This window comes from Ostrea edulis, chromosome 6 (assembly GCF_947568905.1).
Source record: "Ostrea edulis chromosome 6, xbOstEdul1.1, whole genome shotgun sequence".
NCBI lineage: Eukaryota > Metazoa > Mollusca > Bivalvia > Ostreida > Ostreidae > Ostrea > Ostrea edulis.
Genome location: NC_079169.1, coordinates 36043968 through 36066999, shown reverse-complemented (window position 1 = coordinate 36066999; position 23032 = coordinate 36043968). Strand labels below are relative to the sequence as shown.

Below are 23032 nucleotides of genomic sequence, written 5' to 3'. Positions count from 1 at the left end.
TATGCTGGAGTTCCTCATTGACAATATCTTCGTGGTCTTTGGTGATCAGGTCTTCCAACAATCTGTTAGAATCCCCATGGGCACGAATTGTGCTCCTTTGTTAGCTGACCTGTTTTTATATTCCTATGAAGCAGAATTTATTCAAAAACTTCTACGTGAGAAGAACAAATCTCTTGCTGTGGCCTTCAATTCGACATTTAGATATATCGACGATGTATTATCTATTAAAAATTTTCATTCATATGTCGATTCAATATATCCCAGTGAACTCGAAATAAAAGACACCACATAGTCCAGTTCTGCTTCATACTTAGATATTTTATTGAAAGTAGATATTAACGGCAAACTAACAACTCAACTTTATGACAAACGGGGTGATTTCAACTTCTCTATCGTCAGGTTTCCATATTTATGTAGCAATATTCCATTATCACAAGCATACGGTGTTTATATCTCTCAACTGATTCGATACACAAGAGCTTGTTCTGGGTATGATCAGTTTTTAAATCGAAGCAGGCTAATGACAAACAAGTTGATGGTTCAGGGGTTCCAACAGTCTCGTTTAAAATCAGCATTTCGCAAATTCTATGGTCGTTGTAACGATCTAGTTTGCCAATACGATCTATTATTTGGTCAAATGCTGTCTGACGTGTTTTTTGCCGGTTGTTAGGCCGTTCCTCGCGCTCTGATTTTGACTACGGATAATTCCGTTTACCTGATCAAGGTATACGACGCAAGGTGGGTGTGACCGGTCAACAGGGGGTGCTTACTCCTTCTAGGCACCTGACCCCACCTCTGGTATATCCAGGGGCCCGTGTTTGCCCAACTCTCTGTTTTGTATTGCTTATAGGAGTTACGAGATTGTTCACTGTTCGTTATCTTCGCCTTTCACAGGGAAGGTGGAATGAAGTGCCTAGGAGGAGTAAGATCCCCTGTTAACCTGTTACATCCACCAGGAGACATGTTTTCATCATGTACATAGAGTAATTAGTCGTCAAAATATTTATGGTATGAAACATGCCAGACAGTACTTGACGTAATGCAAGGTTGCATAGGTAAAATTGGATCATTATGGCGAGAATATAATTTGCAAAATGCTGACTTATGAAACCCATATCTATTTTACCTATTTGTATGTAGTTGTCTCGATTTGAAAAAAAAAAACCCAACAAAACAATAACATATATAATATGCTCGCACGTATCAAATAAGTTGAAGAAATATACAATGCCCCCGAGATCGAATATCGTGGGGTATATTGTTTTTATCCTGTCTGTCATTCTGTAATTCTGCCATTCTGTGTGAAACTTCAACCTTGCAAATAACTTTTGAACAGTAAGTGCCAGAGCTTTGATATTTCACAAAAGTATTTCTTGTGACAAGACCTTTCCGTGTTTTTTTTACCCTGCGACCTTGACCTTGGAGTTTTTACCTACTTTTAAAAAAATTGACATTGGTCATAACTTCTAAATGGTAAATATTAGAGCTTTGATATTTCACATGAGTATATATTTCTTGTGACAAGATCTTTTTACTGGTACCTAGAGATATTTGTCCTTGTGACAATGGCCATCTCTGGAATTTGCCATTATCAGGGGCATTTATGTCTCACAAACACATCTTGTTTATGCATGGTATTTCACAAAATGGTTTTTCAATGACATAATGTACCAAATGTATCGGAAGATTATCATACATTTAAAAAAGAAGAGATTAAAATGTGAAGATTAATTATGGATTCTTGTCAATATGTTTGAAATAGTATATCAGGCGGCAATCGTGATTTACTCTCTATCTGTTTATGTTTGAGATTTTCACTCTATATATCTGCTTCATATTTGGATATTTTACTGAAAAATGACGTCAAATCAACTTTATGACAAACGGGACGATTTCAGCTTCTCCATCGTCAACTTCCATATTAATGCAGCAATATTCCATTATCACCTGCATATGGTGTTTATGTCTTTCCACTGATTTGATGCACGAGATCAAGCTCTGTGGTTGATAACTTTTTATGAAATCGAGACAGGCTACTGACGAGTAAGTTGATGTCACAGGAATTTCAACACAGGGATTTCAATAGTTTCGTTTAAAGTTAGCATTTTACAATTACATGTATATACTATTTTTAATTATATAATTTTCAAATACAACCTCAATGGGTTGAAAGCTGTTTAAGGTTCTTTACATCTCATTTTGACTACGGATTTCTCCGTTTAACTGATTAAGATAGAAGACTCACGACAGGTATCAAACAGGGGATATTTACTCCTCCTAGGTACCTTCCTCTGGTGTTTCCATGGGTTTGTGTTTGCACTACTCTTAATTTTGTATCGTTTATGGTATTTATGAGATTAATCACTGTTCGTTTTCTTCATATTTCGTGTATGAGATAACCAGGCTATGCTTATAAAGCCCGTATAAACAAAATACATAGTTTTTGCTGAAATTTATCACCAGTAATGATTTTACATAAAGGATTGGTACCAGATCAGTCAAATATCAGCAAACACACATTCTGTAGATACTTTTTTGTTGAGACCAAAAAAAAGAGAACATATTTGAGACTAAGCCAAAATTTGTGTTGAAGCCAACTTTGAGGCCAGACCAGGCCATGTTTTATAGTATGCACCATATTAGACTAACAAAATGTTTTGGAGTGAGCTGTCAGAGTCAATTATGTGCAGGCGTTTTAATCTTTCAGCAATTTGATTGAACTTCAACTGTTATAGATATAAATGAATATTTACTCTTAGCACAAATGGATTAGTGGTAAAAGTTTTCAATGTGCAATTTTTGGAAACGCAAAATAAACTTTTGTAGTTTCAATGTACACATTTACAAAACAACAGTTGATCAGGTATCGAAGGTTTCGTTGGAAGTCAATGGACGATTTTAACTTCTTATCTTAAAAAACAATTTTACGTGCAGATCCATCCTATTTTGAAAGCTATGACCTTCAAATGGGACGTTATTTTTTTTCCTTGGGGCTGCAACATTTACTAAAACCAATCGATGTATTCATTAATATAATGAAAATTTGAAGATAACGAACAGCGATCAATCTCATACCAGATAAAAAATAGGAGTACGGCAAACACAGATTCTTGGACACACCTTAGGAGAGATCACGATGTATAGAATGACCTAACAATTAGTATGTAACACATCACACGGCATTCAACCAAACGACTGGTTGTATTTATCATTATATCGACCATAGAAGTTTAGAAATTGCTGTTTTCAAGTGAGATTGTTGAAACACTCGTAGGGTCACCTTATTTGTCACTTGCTTGTCTCTATCTAAAATTTATCATACATAGAACATGCTCTCGGGTATCTAATTAGTTGATAGACATAAGCATCACACGCCGATGATAGTGAAATATGCTATATACCTATGGGATGTTAACAATAAAGAATGTGAGGGCATCCCATTTTTCATAAAGTTGAGTTGTCACTTTACTGCTAACATTTATCTTCAATAAAATATCGAAATATGAAGAGATATGGAAGAATCTCTGGTGTAGCTGACCATTTTCATTGGCATAATAGAATTCCAAAAAGAAGATTGTTGACATATAAAACGTCGTCAATATGTATAACTGTTGAATTGAAGGTCACAACAAGAAATGTGTTCTCATGTAGAAGTTTTAAGTAAATTCTGCCCAATTACAAAAATAGAGGATCACAGTTCGAACCCATGGTAATTCCAAGGGAATGTTGAAAGACTTAATCACCAAAGATCGCAGGGATAATATTTTTGAAATGAAAGTGCAAATCAGACGAATATTGCAATCTGTAAGATGAAAGGTGAAGATAAAGAACAGTGGTCAATCTCAAAATTCCGATAAGGAACACAGAATAGAGAGTTGGACAAACACAGACCCTGGATATACCAGAGGTAGGATCAGGTGCCTAGGAATAGTAAACGCCCCTATCGACCGGTCACACCCGCCGTAAACCCTATAGCTTGGAGTAATTCATAGTCAAGATCAGTGTGCCAAGAATGGCCCAACAATCGGTATGAAACATGTGAGACAACATTTTACCCAACGATAGGTTATGTTGGCATACTACGTCATTATAACGAAGATAGAATTTGCAAAATGCTGATTTTAAACGAGACCGTTGAATCCATTTAATTCGTCTGATGTTCTAGCACAGTGGTTAGTACGTTGGAAATTCAACCTTTTTCTGTAATTGCACAAACAGCCGGGAATATATTCCATGAATCTGCTAGATGTTTTAGTTATTTCCCCTTCAAAACATCATCTAAAGACTAAACCATGGCAGTGTTTTGTTATATAATATTGAAAATAAGGGGAAGACGTACCATTTTCATCAATTACATGAATGTAACTTTTAGGTCATCACGTTTCATTCTAGGTACAATGTTTGATTGTATTAATGTATGCCACTGTTTGTATGTCATAAATAGTACTTGCAAGCTTATACAGACTTCAAATTGTAAAAAGATTCACTTGAGTTGAATTTTTACATATTAAATTTATGTATTCCGAACTTTAAACAATTTCCTATCGTTATTTGTCAGTATCAAATTCAGGAAATTAAATCGTAATCCGTAAAATTTCATTTCATTTGCTTTTTATAATATGTAAATGAATTATTTGATAAACATTTATCGATTTGCGGGTATATGTTCTGTCTTTGAATGCATCGAAGAAACATTGATATTAAAAATCATTTGCAGTTTTTTATATCTAGAAAATCAGCAATATCCACTTAAAACACTCACACCAAACATACTGTAAATGATAGTCTCACTGTAAATGATAGTCTCTTTACAATACCAAAATCAAATCAAATTTCATTTCTTTTACGTATTTAAAAATAGTTAAACATTAGAACTTTCATAGTGACAAAAATAACTTATGAACGACTTTCACAAATATGTGAACCACAGAACAATTACACCTCAAATAACATAGCCTACTACTCTGAATATATGTCAACTGTTGTTTTTTTTCGTCTACGGCTGAATATTTTTAACACTCGTTCATTATGCAACGATCATTTAAAACATTGTGGTTTCACTACTTAGATATGCCAATGTTTCATCTGAGCGTTACATCTGAATAGTGTAACATTTTACAGATGCAATCCAATCTTGACTCTCATACTGAAAGTGATGCTGACTTTTATCTTTAATAGGCCATCCAATAAGCATAATTTTCTTAGAAAACTTCATAACAGTCTTCTCATTACTAGTATTTATTATTTTTACTTTATTCTTTTTTTTTTAAAAATTATTTTCATATACCTCATTTGTTGATCTTATGTTAAATTTTAAAATCCTGTAAATAATACGAAATGGGGAGTAGGGCAAACACAGACCCCTGGACACACCAGAGGAGGAATCAGGTGCCCCGGAGGAGAAAGCAACCCATAGGGCCACTCACACCCACACAAACTTTTTTAAATTTGACATAACGTTAAATTAGAGGTAGATTATTTGATATTTCTTTTGAGAAGCACCTGGAGATATCGTATCGTAATGTTGATTTTTTTCGGAACGGAAGGGGTTGTCAATGTGTTCGGATCGGTTTGTATTTAGAACATCTATACAGTATCGATACAAGAATCCTCTTGATGCAGGTATGGATATGATAAATCGCTTCAATATCTTAGAAATATCAATTATCTATCGTTATTCTATTTCATATCAATTTTGTATGACAGTTTTTACATATTCGAAAGCTATATCATGTAAACAAACACAGATAACTCCTAGAGAAATAATCGATATATTACAACAGTAGAAACAAATCAATGATGCAGTATGGGAGCTTTGAAAGCATCAATCACCAATTTCTGTTTTGGTGATACAGAAATACGAAACATTGATGTAGAGAACTATCCTCTAGAATTCCATTATGCAATTAAAGCGAATGTATGTAATATTTATCTATTTGAAGATATTTTATGCAACGAATTTGGGCTGACCTTATCTTAGTTGTCACCCTAGATTTATCCATCATTATAGGAGATCGGTTACGACAGTTAAATTAAAGTTTCGAAGTTTTATGTGTTTGTTTCATTGATTGATTAATTGAGTGATAGATATAGAGTGATGTTATTCGATAAATACATAGGATAGTTGCTAAACGTGGTAAACCTTCATTTCAGAAATGTTATTATGATATTTAAAACAATCAACGTATGTCATTATACAATCAACAGACACTTATACCACTAAACATTTGATATCGCTTCCCCCATACTATTACTAACTACGAAGCAGACATGGATCATTGTCAATATAAATAAAATAAACCTTCATCATGTTCTCTTTGCATTTTGTTAGACGTCGACATAGTCATCGTTTCCTAACGTAATTCTAAATTTATTGTTTGACCAGAATGGATAGCAAAGAAAATTTGGATTCCATTGATGCATCATTGAGGCAGAAAATCAAACAGGAATTTACTGCTATCAAATACTCCGATATTCTTCAGGAAGACATGATAGAAATTCACATTAAATTCATTTGGAATACGTTAGAGAAATTGAAAAGAAAGAAAGAACAATTGGTATCCGTTATTGATAATTTGGTGGAGAGCAATCTAAAGGGTGGCACAGAGAGGATATTGTCCTTGTTGGAGGAAAACAAAGAAAAACTTGCAACAACTACCGGTGTTTTTCCTGAAAATGTCAGAAATTTTCTGTCTATTGTATGGGTAGGAACAGACGTCTCATGCTTGCTTTGTCATCAGTTCGTCTGCTCATCTGTCATTATCAGAAAGACATCACGGTTATTAGATTTTCTATCAGATGTTTTCACAAGCGAGTCTGTTTTGTTTGTTATAAAATTTATTTTGGGATGTTGGCATAACTGTCTTAGGCATGCCTCTTCAGCAGCTCGGATTCATTTCAGAGAAATTGATTCAAAATTAGCGATACAGAAGACAATACACAAGTATGAAGATAATCAAATGGTTGTGGCCAAAGGGATAATAGTTTTGTCATATCTTCTGATTGAAAGTGAAAAAGATGATTCCATTCTTGAGAATGAGGTATTGGGTTTCATTATTCAAATTTTAAGTCAAGCAGTAGAGTCAGAGGAGAGAGTGTCTCGTCGTCACGGCATGAGTGTCCAAGAAATCTTACAAGGCATCAATAACTTGTCTGTGAATGACAAAAATAAAGAAGAACTGGTGAAAAGAAAATCTTTGCCCATTTTTGTCAAAATTTTGAAGGAAAAACGAGATCAAGAGGAGGTGCTACAAACTTTGACAATTATCTGGAGAATTTCATTTCTTGACCAAAATTTCCCCAAACTCATCTCAGATGCGGACTTAGTCAGTGGTAAGTTAGCAAACAGGCTTAGTTCTCTACTTAATTATTTGTTTAGACAACTAAAAACAGTTTATATGATGTCAGGACTTTCTTTCATATCAAATACATTTACTGGTGATGTCTTTTAAGAACAAAGGTATAGCGATAATCCAATGACTATGAGCTAAATAGGACAAGTATGGATAATAATTCCAAACTTATCAAAATAATCTTATTTACTTATTAAATTCAGTGATGGAACTTGCACAGATATTACATTTGATCTTCGTAAATATCTTTGTAACAAACATTTTAATACTACGTGATTGTCTTGTTTTATTGTAGTTATAGAGAGTCTTCAGTTTGATAAACATGAGAGAATACGACACTCAGCCACCGGTGCATTATGGGAAATGCGGCAACGGAATATGAGCATCGATTGTATAAAGGGTAATAAGTATATTATTCAGTAATGTATGTACCTGAAGTTTCTAGACTGTTACTGATTTAAATAAAGTAATACATGTTTTGGAAAAGAGCAACATAGACATGCTAAAGCAGGAAATTTACGCTTATTTCACCTTCCAGATGACCCCCGACCTCACGTGATGATAAGTTATCAGTGGGATTCCCAGAAAGTGATGTTAAAGGTCAAAGACTTTCTGAAACAAGCTGGTTACAAAGTGTGGATGGACGTCGAAAATATCAGTCAGTATTTCGACATGTAATACAAAATATCAGCCTGCGTTTTTATATGTCATGTGAGACCATTCAACAGCAGATGCTTACTCCTTCAAAGCACCTGATCCCATTTTTACTCTTTCCGGTGTCCATTCTTGTCCTACTATCAATTTTGTATTCGTTTTCTTTATTTTGACATCCCGTTGGGATTCGAGTTAGATTAGGTCCTCAGTATCCCTTGCTTGTCGTAAGAGGCGACTAAATGGGGCGGTCCTTCGCAAAATCCGAGGTCTCGTGTCACAGCAGGTGTGGCACGTAAAAGATCCCACTCTGCTCAAAGGCCGTAAGCTCCGACCATAGGCCTAAATTTTGCAGCCCTTCACTGCCAATGATAACATCTCAGTATGAGTGAAAAATTCTTGAAAGGGACACTAAACAATATACAATTAATTGTTATCTTCACTTCATGTGTAAATGTTTGTGGAAGAATAGCTTGTTTGTGTTGCTGCTTTGCATTGTTTGAAATAGTGTTTCAAAATAACGAGAAACACAGTTATGGATACATAACATTTTAATCGAAGATAAAGATTCCCATGAATAAGAGAATATAACGAATAGTTGTCAATCTCATAAATCCCAAAAAGGCATGCAAAATTGAAAGTAGGGAAGACGCGCCATGGACACACCAATCGTGGGTTGAGGTGCCCAGGAGAAGCGACCATCTTCTGGTGTCAGGTCACACCCACAATGAGTCCTATATATTGGTCAGATAAGCAAAGTAATCCGTATGACATAATGAATGGCCCAACCAATCTAATTAAAATCAGATCCTAAAATACCCTCACAATCGCTACAATATGCAGAGTATACGATACGGATCTAAGAAGTCTGATTTTAATTAGATTGTGGCTCAACAACCAACTTGAATAGATGTCATTAGATGACGGTCGCTCTGTTAATCAATCAGCTGATTGTACATGTACACTGTTAAAAGTGAAATGACAAGTAGGATTACTTCCATAAAAATATAGATTAGAAGGGTTTCATTTAATTTTTTCAAGTACTAACTATCCTTACTTACAACGTGTAATTCATTGAACACATTTTCATGCAGGTGGTTCCACAGTAGAGGCTATGTCCTTGGCAATAGAAAACGCCGCTGTGGTGCTCATCTGTATGTCACAAAGATACAAAGAGAGTCCCAGCTGTAGGTCAGGTCAGAAGACTTTATAGCAATTCTTTTATGGGCGATTTTGGCAGAATAAATTATTATCTAAGATTGTTAGTGAATGGCAGAGCGTTATTTCTTATATCATTTAACACACCTTCTTTAGTAAGATTTAAGACAAAGTTTAAGTTGTTTGTTCTTGGTGCAGATTTATCACAGATGAATTACTGTAAATGATTCAGCGTTTCTTAAAAAAAAAATGCACATGAATTTTATATACAAGAAGCTGAATATTCCTACAAACTACGGAAATGTGTTGTCCCTCTCCGGGTCGAGCCTCGGTACGTTCCAGACGGATGGCTGGGAATCATCATTGGCACCCGTCTATATTTTGACTTCACACCAGAAAAGCAATTTGATCACATGATGGAGAATCTTATCAAGGAATTGGGATCAAAAGGGCGAATATTTGATAATATTGATGGTATTTTTCTCACATTGTTGCATAAAGTTTTACTTACACGAAGAATATAACTACCTTTCGATGAAAGAGTTGTATTCAAATAAATATGGTTGTAAACGTCTGTGATTCTATATTTCATAACTTACAACTTCTTAAAGAAACTAGATTATAACAATAGCACGTCCTTATTTCTAATGTTAATTTAGGCATGGTGTCAATTAAACAGCAGAGTAAGGACAACACCGAAGAAAAGATCAGCGGCTCATGGACCAAAACAAGAATGAATGGGTGGCTGGATAGCTGTGATTTGTCCAAACCATCAAAAAGGTAAAACGATATGAATGAGTAAAACCTAATTAGAGCGTGACGTGATGCATTGTGTCGGGTGTATGCAATCCGAGCGTGACTTATTGGGTACAGTGTATTACATTATATTGGGAGTAAGTAAGCAGAGTACGACGCATTATATCAAACACTGTGTACTTTGTCAGAACATTGAGCATTGCATCGAAGATTGATTGATTGATTGCGATTTCACGCCGTTTTGACAATATTTCAGCCATTTTACGGCGGTGCATCGAGGGGTATGACGTATTATATGGTATTGGAAGTATGATAATCAAAGTATGACGCATATTAGTGACTCATATCATATCGAGTTTAAGTAATCAGAATGTAGCACATTGTATTGTAGCAGGTAGAGTGATGCAGTGTATTGTACCTCGTGGAGTGATTTTATTGTAGTGGGCGACGCATTGAGAGGGGCGCTGTGACACATCTGTTTTAGGAAATCGGTGTGACGCATTTTTGTGACTGGTCTTAACTACATATCACCCCGTTTATCCGATCGAGATATAGGGCTCATTAGGGATATGAGCGGTCGACAGTGTATGCTTATTCATCCTAGGCACTTGATCCCACCTGGGATATCCAGGGATGTATGTTTGCCCAACTTTTAATTTTGTATTCCTCATACAAATGTAGGAGTTATGAGATTGATCACTGTTCATTATCTTCTCCTTTCATTGTATTTTGTCGGGCTTGGGTTTATCAAAAATTGTTTGCGAACAAATGATTGACCTTTTATAAATCGCAAAGTGATTCTTTACTCGACCCATACCATTCGTTACTGTAACAACGTATATCATTTTGTTCCCCTTAGATTTATAATTTTAATGTGACTTTATTTTCCTGCATTTGTTGCCCCCATGATCAATAAATATATGTTTGTCGGGGATTCTAAATAACGTTTCGGGTTCACTGCCATCTCCTAGGTTACAAAATTTGATTTCATTGAAATTTTTCTAGCAATTTATTAACTACATAAAAAAAATATGAAATAACGGACAGTGATCAACCTCATCAATACCAAAAGAATACAAAATTGAGATCAGGGCAAACACGGATCGCTGGAAACTCCAGAGGTGCCTAGGAGGAGTAAGCAATTCCCTGTTGACAGGTCACACCCACTGCAAGCCTTCTTTCTTCATCGGGTAAACGGAGTAATATGTACTTATAATCTATAATCTAGAACTTAGCACGCAAGAAAAGAAAAAGACTTAAAATATTTAGTTCAATGTCTTAGCTAACACAATGTTGCTTTCATTGTCACTGAAGAACTGTGCAAGGCAACGCTCGATTCTTTGAATGTCCTATTCAGTGTTGTCAAACTTGCTTAATTCAAGTTCACTTTGAAACTCTTAGTGTTTATCTCAAAAGCATGTCAAATTAACTATCCGTAGTATCGGAACTTTTTATTTATAATTGGCTTTGAAATCACACTAACAACCAAAGGGCTGTGATACCAATTAATGGGACTTAGATACATTGCAAAAGGGGGGATGTTAATTAGCAAACGCCGGTATATTGACGTGAATAGCCACGGGCGAAAATTTGTTAAGTAATGAGATCAGCTGCAGGTATGTTTAGCAGGGTGGAAAATTTACTGTACCACTAGGTAAATCAGATAAAATTAGGGCTTGGGATCGACATTAGCGAGGCATTTGAGATTACCGTATTCGAAATATCAGTTCTTTAACGCATTTACATAGAGAATACGATTGGGACCGAAGATCGACTTTGAGATTCAAGATATTGGTATTCACTTTTTACATTTGCAAACGACCACAGCGAACTTCTAATCTTAAACGAAACTAGTAAAACCCCTGCATCATCAAGTTGTCAGTCGCTAACATCGGTTTAAAAATTGATCGTACACAGAAAATGTTATCGCCTATCGAATCAGTTGAGAGACTTTCATCACGATATGCAGGTGATAATGGAAGATTGCTACATATATAAGGGAAGCTAATGACGAAGAAGTTGAAGTCATTCCGTTTATATTTATATATAAAACAGGTCAACTGATAATGGAGCACAATTCGTGTCCATGGAATTCCAACCGACTGATGGAAGACTACGTAGGTATTATATATGAAGAACTACGGCATATGTTTGATATTAACTTCACAGTACTTGTGAGTAGAATCAGAGTTGTATTTAAAAAGTGATATTTTGGACGACTGATCACTTATCACAAAATATGAATATTTCCGAGCTCTATTTTTATTGAAGAAGCAGCCCTATATGAAGTCAGAAAGCTTAGTCTCTAATATGAGGAATGGTGCTGTAAGGTTTTGAGTTATGAGATTGGTGACTGTTCGTTGTCTTAATCTTTTCTTTGTCAATTACAAGGGTACGTAATGTTGTACTGTTAGTATAATGGTATTTTTCTAGAATTCTGACTAAAGACTAAATGCAAAAAGGATCTTTGATATCACGAAAGATAATCCGAGGGGTACCAGCTACTACAGACTCCACACAGTGACCTCAGGTCATGGTGTGTACGAATGGCTGATATGCACTTCATGCCACTGTTCTTTGTCTTCATTTTTTTCATTTAGGGAACAAGTCTGAGGAATGAAATAATCAATGAATTAAAACCATATCAAATGTATTCCATCTTGCTGATTCTGAGCAATCAATGAATTAAATTATCATGATTATATTTCATTTGATTAATTCCAAAGAAACAAATAATTGATGAATTGAATTATCATAAGGACATTTCATCTTGTTGATTCTCAGGAATCCAACAATCGATAAATAAATTATCTTAAGTACATTGCCAGAAATGAAGTTGCTTTTATACAGTAACGGTAACATTATTGTAAGCACCGCCTATGTTCTCGGTTGAGGACACCCATCATTAAGTGGTATGACCCCTATCTCGGTACGCGTTCAGAATGGGTTAATTACTATATATCAGTTGTGGGGTTCCTGCTACTTTTGTCTTCCTCCATCTGTATTTAGCTAGCCGCAGTATATGTACTGTTGTTCTACTTTGTTCAGTCACTTCTAATGGAGACAACGACATCCACACTGACAGGGAGGTGAATGAAGCCGAATTCGTCCACAAGAAATTTGTCATTCTCTGTCTGTTCTTTGCTGTTAGTTCTTGATATTTTATTCTTTGCTGTTAGTTCTTGATATTTTATACTTTGCTGTTAGTTCTTGATATTTTATACTCTCCTTTTCCTTGGTTTCGTTGCACCTCCTTTTTCAGTGAACATCCAGCTCTATTATCACATGCTGATGACCAGGGATACGTTTAAGTACTTTATTATTTAATTAGATACTTTTCTTAAATCACAATTCAAATTCCGTCCATTCATTTCATTTACAATTACATAGTTTCTAAGAATTGTAATTGATTATTTTTTTTACAGTAATAAAGCACTTAACATCAAGGTTTGTCACCATTGTCTCAATATCAAGGGGTGTCACCATTGTCTCAATATCAGGGTTTGTCACCATTGTCTCACAAACTGAATTTTGGTTTTATCGATCACACATTTTTCAATTATCCAACTATCCAGGCGGCATCTACTTGCATTTTAGGATGATGTAAAAATATGTGTTTATTTTAATTGGTCCAATTGCAGGACAGTTTTTTGAAATAATAATTCTTATATGTATTATATTTATCAAGATTTATACGTGTATTGTTTTCAACTAAAGTGCGTTCATGAGGAAATGGGTTTCATTATAATTTGTAAAGCTATTAATGGTAAAAAAAATTTCATGATTGGAAATGTAAATATTTTGGAATGAGAATAAGGGATAAACCATAGCAGTATTTTGGAGGTTATTATATTCGAAGTAAGTCTCAAATATGTTGTACATGAAAGGCTGAAAATAACAAACAGCGATCAATCTCATAACTCTTATAAGGAATACAAAATTAAGAGTTAAGGAAACATGGACCCCTGGACACACCAGATGAGGGATCAGGTGCCTAGGACGAAATAATATAACCTGTCAACCAGTTACATCCGCTGTGGGCCTTGTATCTCGATCAATCTGATTAAAACCAGATCCTGAGATCCGCTCACTTAGATCGCTACCCTAGTGTAGCGATCTAAGTGAGCGGATCTCAGGATCTGGTTTTAATCAGATTGGTATCTCGATCAGATAAACGGAATAATCCGTAGTCAAAATCTTTGGAATTCCATCTCATGACAAAAATGTTACCCCAGCTTTCCATCGACAATATCCCACATCTATGTAGTACAATATCCCACATCTATGTAGTACAATATCCCACATCTATGTAGTAGACAATATCCCACATCTATGTAGTAGTATTTAGTTATCTTCTGCATATGGTCTTTATGTCTCTCAACTGATTCGATATGCAAGAACATGTTTTGCACATGAGAAATTTGTAAATGGAGGTAAGCTACTGACAAATAAATCGATATTACAGGTTTCCAAACTAGATCTACTATCAATAAACATAATTAGTGGTGTACATATTACAATTGTACATTATACACCATAACAAGATGCAGTGATTTCATTGGATATTTTATTTATAGTGGATTGCGTAATGGTCTAATGAGCTCAACATTTATATAGCGACTGATGTCGAGGGTTAGTGCGAGGTAACGAATCAATAACCCTTGACTTGTGAAGATGCTGACAGTCTGACAAAATTTTATATCTGTAAATTATCAAAATAAAACACTATAATTAAGATCGATAGCTAAAACATTTTTGTGAATGAAAATGTGTTTGAAATAGATAAAACGTCGTCGATATACAATATCTAGATATCGAGTTAAAGGCCACGACAAGGAACATAAGGCAGGTCGGTTAATAAATGAGCAATTATCGTACCCATGGGAATTTCAACATACTTTTTCGAAAACTTAATACTAGCTATTATCTTTTACTTAAGTAAAACTTTTTCGTTTTTACTGAGGTCGTCTCGAAAATTCAACATTCTTATATAACCTTGATATTAGTTTATCGGAATTGTTTACTGGGCTCTGAATGTTTAAATTGTGTTGTAGGTTGTATGATCTTAACTTTGAGCTTCTTTCTGAACTCCGCCTCCTACAGACCAGCTCACCAGCCACGTTCTATGACATCCTCAGATCCGATCTTCTCCTAAGTGGAGTCGACGTCATTAAGTTCTCCCAAGAACTCAGGAAACTTTCAGACATCTGATACATAAAGGAACAGTGGGACGAAATCATGCACATCATTGACCTTTGCAGAGATGAATTATAGCGCACCATATGCATATATGTTTGGATTTTGTTCTTTGTAATAATAGCTCGTGTATGCAGTGGTTTGTTCTTGGATGCCTGCACAGAGATTGAAATAGTTGGTTGTAATTTTCACGTTTTTTCTCTCTCTTCTGACACGTTCGCTATTTGATGAATTTGTGCATTGAATGAAAATTCCGTATATAATATTTTCAAGGAAACCGATCCCTCGCTAATTAGATGTATTCACTAACTAAACAATATTCAAAGGGTTTAAATAGCGTGTAAGTATTTGTAAGTATTATTGCATGCTTAAATGACTAATGTATAGAAGAATTAATTCCAAACCCCTTCCATCGGATTTGCTTCCCGATTTGCGGAAATATACAAACAACGCAGATACTAATTCGTTGGTTGCCGCCAATGCGACCGAGGATGAAATAAAACATTCAGCGTTTGACTAGACCACCCCCGATATCAAAAGCAACCACCCCAAAGACCACCCCCGATATCAAAAGCAACCACCCCCGATATCAAAAGCAACCACCCCAAAGACCACCCCCGATATCAAAAGCAACCACCCCAAAGACCACCCCCGATATCAAAAGCAACAGAGTACGAATTTATAACGTGTCGTGTGATTGGTCCGCGAATAATCCCGAGACCCTTCGGATGATCCCGAGACTAAGCAATGTCTTTGCGAACCAATCACACGGCGCGTACAACAAATTCGTACTCTGTGACCTCCTTTTTGGCTGCCAGTGGAAGAGATGAAGCCCTGTCCGATCAATGCACGCAAGATTGTGTCAAATAAAAGAGATGAGATGGGTTTTGAGTTGAAGAGACTTGTAGTATGACATCTCCCCGACCTGCCGCTCGTCACAATTTCTTAGGTAACGCTGTAATTACTTGGAAAATGTGCCCGGAAACGGGGACCCCCTGTTTGTTTACAAATTTTTGTTTCTTACCTTGTGTATTTTATTATACCGGTAGAAGGCCAATCTTTAAAGCTTACAAAAAGCGTGAAACGATTACATGAATCGAAAGAGGGATGAGATAGACTGGGAATTCATACATTTCAGAGAAATTATTGCCACCAAAAAAAAATATGAAAAAGGGGGGGGGATAGTAATATCCATACTTCAGGTGCCTGTGAAAGCAACCACCCCAAAGACCACCACCGATAGCAAAAGCAACCACCCCAAAGAGACCGTAAACGGGAAGAACATGAACAATATCCGTAGGAGGAGACAGCAAAATTGGCTCGATAAGAGTTTAGTAATTTAGTCTATGTTCATTCTAAATGCCATTTTGTATTGCTGTTTTGTCAATAAAGTTTGAAATAATTCATAATAAACAAATTATATTTAATGTAAAGCATCACATCGACCTATGAAATTTTAAGCATTCCAAATTATTTCCAAGGAAACACAGGAATTGTAATGGAACATTTTTTTTGAAATGAAAGCAAAAGAATTTTTTTTAGATACTCACTATGAAAAAAATAAAACTAATTTAAGAATTTTTAAAGAACACTTTGGTGATTTTCAAAAAATATAAATGTATGAAATATCATTCAAACATGTAAATACACTGATGCAATATGAAAGTTTAAACACATTATTCAAAGAAAAATATTGAAAGGTAACTTATAAATGCTTTTAGAAATTCAAAAGTGATTAACATACCTGTCCATTGAATGTGATTTTGTATGTGTTTTTCATAAGTTTAATTCAAGTCTCAGGTCTGTTTAGGGTGCTTATATATCATTTTGTATTGGATCTGAATTGATTTATAAAATATCAAATTGACATGGTATGCAAATGAAGCAAACATGAATATTATTAGATTTGAGTTTCAATGGATTGCAGTTCTAAATGTGGTTAATTAAACAACAAAATGCTTTCTTTGTTGTTTTATCGGGTGATGAAGGTAACTACATGTAGCATTGCAGAAAAAAAAAATCATAACCCGCGTAACTAAAATTACGTGAAAGAATCCGTAACAATACAATAATGGTACGGTTTAGAAATGAAACGTAAATAACAAGGGATGTTTAGTTCTTTCATGTCTGTATTCTGTATGTCAGTCACCATTTGCTTGTCAAGAATTTCAGGCCGTCCAGCACTTTTTGACTGTAAATAAGGGCTAATTTTAGGGATAAACTTGAGAAATTTAAGAAGCAATGTCTACTGAAAATGTTGAATGCATTTACGCATGTATTTTTACATCAATAATGGCTTTATCATAGCTTATTGAAAGTAAAATGGAAATACTTCTCTTTGAATATCTAAGTATGTGCACAGCATGCTACACTCTCAGGAGCATGAACTGATCCCTCAGATAATCTTCATTGGCAAAAAAAAAAAAAAAAAAAAAAAAAAAATGGATGAAAGGCGAAGACAACGTACAGTAATCAATTGCATAACTCCTATAAGGAATCCAAAAAGAGAGTTGGGCAAACACAGACCTCTGAATATACCAGAGGTGGGATCATGTGCCTAGGAGGAGTAAGCATCCCCTGTCGACCGGTCACACCAGTTGTGAGCCCTATGTCTTGATCAGGTAAATGGAGTGATCCGTAGTCAATATCAGTGTGCCAAGAACTGCCTAACAATCAGTATGAAACAAGTCAGACAGCATTTGACCCAATGGTAGGTTGTTTTGTCAAATTAGATCATTATAACGACCATACAATTTTCGAAATGCTGACTTTAAACGAGACTGTTGGAACCCTTGCACCATCAACTTGTTTGTCAGTAGTTTGCTTCGATTTAAAAACTTTACATACAAAGAACAATATAGCTCTTGTGTATCAAATCAGTTGAGATATAAACACCATATGCAGGTGATAATGGAATATTGCTATATAGATAAGGGGAGTTAACGGCGGTGAAGCTGAAATCATCTCTATACATATAAATAATAAATCTGTCGTTTTTTATTTGTTAAACGGGAGATGAAGGTTGCAAACATTGCAGAGAAAATTTGCACAACGCAGGTTATGCATTTTGTGACCTTCAACTTGTGAGTGATTTTTCCAAACTTCGGGCCTTTGGAAAAAAATACATATTTCATCCCTGACCCACTTAATTGTGTCGTTCAAAAAAGTACATTTACACCATTTTTACGAAAACAAACTCGTGCGCGCTTTTTCTTCAGCTACGTTTCTGAGTGTGTTTAATGATGTTGAATTACCAAAGGAAAGTAACTTGTGTGTAATTAATTGTTTACATTACAGGTAGAAATGTTGATGTCAGTTTAAAGTAGTTTATTGTTTGAAAATTAATATCCACGACACAGCATATTATTTTCAGTTGGTCTGTAAGGTATCTAAAACAAAATAAATAACATTGAACTTGACCTTTAGCTGTTTCATTTTAAATTTTCTATTCAAAACTTTTATACATGTTATTAATAAGGAATTTAATTATTTACCCGAAACAATAAAAATTCCCAATCCAGTGGCCGATAATTTGTTAATAATAACAAATAAGTTATTTGAATAAAAGAAGCTGAAAAGTAAAAATGAGAACTACAAACTCGTTATCAAAATAGCATATGAATTCAATCAAGACCGAAACCACAGTGGAGTGATCAGACGGCTGGCTTTAGCATTTTAGATATATGTTGGTAAATTTTTTCGAGTACCAAGAGAGTTGGTGCCGAGCGAAGCAAGGGACCAAATCGAGTGGCGAGAGCAAAGTTTAACAACACACTTAGTACTCGTTTCATACGAGAAGTTAAACTCGTTGTAGTTTCTGTTTAATGTAATATAACCCTTTTGTATTTTTCTATTCTTTAATTAAGATCATCAGTATTTATTTTAATTGGTGCAGTTTTGCATCGGCTGGGTTTGATACATGTAGTTAATGCCCTCAGTGGGAGTTCGCCTGTTATCAACAACCTGGTGTACATCGAGTTATTTTTAAGAATAATTAGGTTTTTTCTATATATTCAAAATTTTCAAGAGTCTTTTCACTTGAACTTGCTAATACTGTTCTTTTGTATGTTTTCGGGTAAGATAGATATCATTTTTGAAAATGATACAAAGAATATACGGATGTCGCGGGCGACTAACATAAAGAGATCAGACATGCTGATAGTGATTTGAAACTGTCCCAGTGTCTTTTAACTTTTTGTTCAAAACTTTGTTGTACATGTACATATCCTCCACTTTTCATTTATATCAAATTTCTCTGGTGTAGCATACAACCCTAATAAAGTGTTGGCCAGAACAGATACGTCGGAGAGAAATGGAGAGAGGGGAGAGAAACTGTGTGTGAATTTGAATATCCTAAATAGATTCAAATCACTCATCAGCATGTCTTATCTCCTGTTGATTTCTGTTGGTCGCCTAAGCCACCCAAACTGCTGTGATAAGTTTTTGATATTCAATGTTCGATACCAAATCTGTTGACTGAGACATCGTGTTAGGAAAGCGTGAAGCCTTGTACTTGATTGTTACCAATCTTTGAAAATCATTTGTTTAATAATTATAAATACAATGACATGGTTACCCAACCATGAAGCTTGGACTTGGAGTGTACCATGTAAGTTGGTATAGACGAAAGGCCGTTGTTCGAGGGTGAAACATGTACTAAAGAGGTGTTTAAAGATCCATGTCAATCATTTTATGCTAGTTTGAATTTAAGGAAAACATGGGAATTAAAAATAATTGAAAAAAAAAAAACCTCGGTAAAGTTACAACCTGCTTGTGTATATTTTACTGATAAACGACTACATATTTTTATCTTATGGTAGCCCGGACTCGTATATAAGAACTTGATTCATTACTGTTTCTTAAATCCATGGATCTATTTATAACGTCCATATAGCATATATCTTCACCACTAATTATAGCCCTACTATCCAGTTCATGATTTGATCGTCTATGGAGTCGTTATGCATTAAACAAAAATTTTGGAAGCTCTTTAAATTCAAAGAATCCTTTAGCTTCCATTCGTTTTAAGACCCAAGGGCCATATTTCACGACATCTCGTGAATGTCCTTCTCCCTTACACTGAGTCACAATGTTCACGTTTATGTCGGCATCAAATCGAGGCTCCAAGAAAAACGGCACGGAGAACCTGTCAACACCAATGTCAAGCACTCGATGTTGGGTAGCAACAAAGCGCCCACCTACGACTTTGCTGAGTACGTCAGCGACATTCATAACGAGGCCCTTTGCAACTGGTCGCACGGGCAACCATTTTCCTGCAGGCGTTTGTACCTCTAGTCCATGGAACTGGAAGGTTGCCAATAGAGTCAGAAAACAAGAGTCTGTGTGAACAGGAGTAGTGACGACTTTACCGCCCTCTATGACGGCATTTTCAGGAGGCGTTCCATTCCATGGTGGATAATGTAGCAACCTGAATGTAGAACATGGTTTATCCTTAAACAAATATTCAAACGAATCCTCTTTTATTCCCAATCCAATTGAAGCTAGCCTTAGAATATCCATTGCAATTTGATGCAAACGGTTGTACATTTCTATCATCGTTGCCTGGAAGTCAAAATCGCCGTTTTCGGGTGGCCAGATCGATTTCTCGTAAAACCAATTGCCCATAAGAACGTCAGGGTCGTCTGATGAAACGTCTGCTGCGATTTCAAATCCTTCTTTTCTGCTTGATAAGTTTTCTACCACTGGAAAATATCCTCGATACACGTTTTTATTTTTCTTGTTAAAAGTCTTTTTCATGAGAGTCTGTTTAATATCCCAGGGTAAGTCAAAGAACCACGTACAACATTGTCTTAGTTTTTCCACGTCAAATGCAGGAATATCCACTATCCCCATAAACCCGACACTCTCCAGTGCCTTCACAACCTTCTGACCGCCATTCCCTGGATCCTGTAGAGCTTCCTTAAGAGCAATTATTGGTAGATCAAAATATTCTTCCGCCGACATGTGTAACAAGTGTCTTTGTTAACAGGTGTCCTTACTACTGGTGATTGATAAATTATCCCCAACCCCTGTAAACACACCATCGGACGGACTGGAGTGGTTATCAGTAAGACGTTATCCTATAAAATTTGCATTGATAAAGCAGATATCCAGTTACTCCTTATCTCACATTTTATAGTGTGCAACTCGGACTTTTACCTTCATTTCACGCACCTTTAATTTCTTTATCTGATCTGATTAACCGTTGTCCATCTGTCAGTCTAACTGACCCTTACGCATGTCTACATGTTCGTTTTGAATTGACCCGCAGAAATAACAACATTGTAGATTCACAGCTAAATGAGGTAAACGTCCAAAAATGAGCCCTCCTTGTTTCCATGAACCTTACTTTGAATGTTTTCCCAAGGACTTGTGAGAAAACGATCGGTCAGTATATACCACCCTAATGACATTAAGTATTATATGTATACTATGTCCGACCTGAATCTCTTGGAAACCTCTAGACGTTTGTTTTTCATGAAAATGTTACATATTTTTCAGGTGAGTACATAGTTATTACCCTTAAACGAGTTATGGATCGAAGACTGTTTTATTTCATGCCAGATCTTTAAAAAAAAAAAAAAAAAAAAAAAAAAAAAAAAAAAAGAAGGAAATACAGAAGAAATAATGACTTGATTTTGAGTTAAAATTGTTGATTGTTGAATGAATATGGATAGTTCATGGGCTTTGAAGTACAAAGCGAGATAATGATAACAATGTTTTGGCATCAGATTCTTTGTTGGTGCATGAGACGTTTTGTTTTATTTTCTGGCTTAGGCTGGTCGTTGTTGGAAACGCATTTTTAGGGTCTTGGGACTAGGCTACTAGCTGTATGAGATCGACATTTTGTTTCATTTCTTAGGTTGGGCTGGTCGCTGTAGGGGACGTTTTGTTTCATTTTCTGCGTAAGGTTGGCCGCTGCATGAAGCAGTTTCTTCGTTCATGGGCTAGACTGGTCGCTGTATAAATAATTGAAGATAGCGATCTGTGATCAATCTCATATTTCCTGTAAAAAATACAAATTTAAGAGTAGAACAGACACGACCCATGATAACACCACAGGTGGGATCAGGTGTCTTTGAAGAGTAAGCATCCCCTGTTGACCGGTCATATCCGCTGTGAGCTCTATCATTGTTCAGGTAAACAGAGTAATCCATAGTCAAAAACAGTTGGTAAAGAACGGCCTAACAGTTGGTATGAAACACGTCAAACAACATTTTACTCAGTGATAGTTTATATTTGGAAATTAGATCATTACAACGACCATAGATTTTGCGAAATTCTTACTTTAAACAAGACTGTTGAATCCCCCACAATATCTACTTATTTGTCAGTAGCTTGTCTCGATTTTAAAAAATTGATCATATGCAGAACATTCTCTCGCATATCGAATCAGTTGACAGAAGAACACTACATGCAGGTGATTATGGAATATTGCTGTATAACTATGGGAAGCTGATGATGGAGAAGCTGAATTTATCTGGTTTATCAAAAAGTTGTGTTGTTCGTTTGTTGTTGACATCTATCTTCAATAAGCTATCCAAATACATGTATGAGGCAGATATGGAAGACTTTGTGGTGTCTTTTATTTTGAGTTCACTGGGATACTAGTATATCGAATCAACATACATGTATGAATGGAAATGAGAATCATTAATAGATAGAATGTCGTCGATATATCTAAGTATCGAGATGAAGCCACGACAAGAGATCTTTTCATGTAGAAACTTTTGATTGGTATGATTGGTTTGGTTGATATGGCGACGTTTCAGGTTAAGCTGAAATGAATAGGAAAAAACAAAGACTATATAATTTTTTTTGGGTCTTCAATGCAGGTCAGATCTATGCTTGGAGTCAAATTTAAATTGATATAGTCTTCTTAGAATAGAAAAGACAGCAATGATCGATTTATTTCATAA

At 35.5% G+C, this 23032-nt stretch overlaps 2 protein-coding genes across 2 annotated transcripts; one reads left to right on the top strand and one right to left on the bottom strand.

Annotated features, from left to right (window-relative positions):
• The first annotated feature begins 5573 nt into the window (after positions 1-5573).
• Positions 5574-17011, top strand: LOC125646315 (uncharacterized). Its single transcript, XM_048872546.2, has 8 exons — positions 5574-5622; positions 6386-7332; positions 7648-7752; positions 7891-8010; positions 9098-9199; positions 9435-9635; positions 9821-9941; positions 14972-17011. Exons 2-8 carry the CDS (start codon positions 6387-6389, stop codon positions 15126-15128), a joined length of 1752 nt encoding a protein of 583 aa, XP_048728503.2. The 5' UTR covers positions 5574-5622; position 6386; the 3' UTR covers positions 15129-17011.
• Positions 17012-19962: 2951 nt separating this feature from the next.
• On the bottom strand, positions 19963-22411 carry LOC125646586 (uncharacterized). Its single transcript, XM_048872970.2, has one exon. The coding sequence runs from the start codon at positions 21075-21077 to the stop codon at positions 20073-20075; it is 1005 nt and encodes a 334-aa protein (XP_048728927.2). The 5' UTR covers positions 21078-22411; the 3' UTR covers positions 19963-20072.
• Between the last annotated feature and the right edge of the window lie 621 nt (positions 22412-23032).

Excerpts from the sequence above, each read along its gene's own strand:
- LOC125646315 (XM_048872546.2), top strand. The coding sequence starts at position 6,387 with ATGGATAGCAAAGAAAATTTGGATTCCATTGATGCATCATTGAGGCAG. Across the intron at positions 7,333-7,647 it reads AGATGCGGACTTAGTCAGTG|TTATAGAGAGTCTTCAGTTT; the intron begins GTAAGTTAGCAA and ends GTTTTATTGTAG. Across the intron at positions 9,942-14,971 it reads TTGTCCAAACCATCAAAAAG|GTTGTATGATCTTAACTTTG; the intron begins GTAAAACGATAT and ends ATTGTGTTGTAG.
- LOC125646586 (XM_048872970.2), bottom strand. The coding sequence starts at position 21,077 with ATGTCGGCGGAAGAATATTTTGATCTACCAATAATTGCTCTTAAGGAA.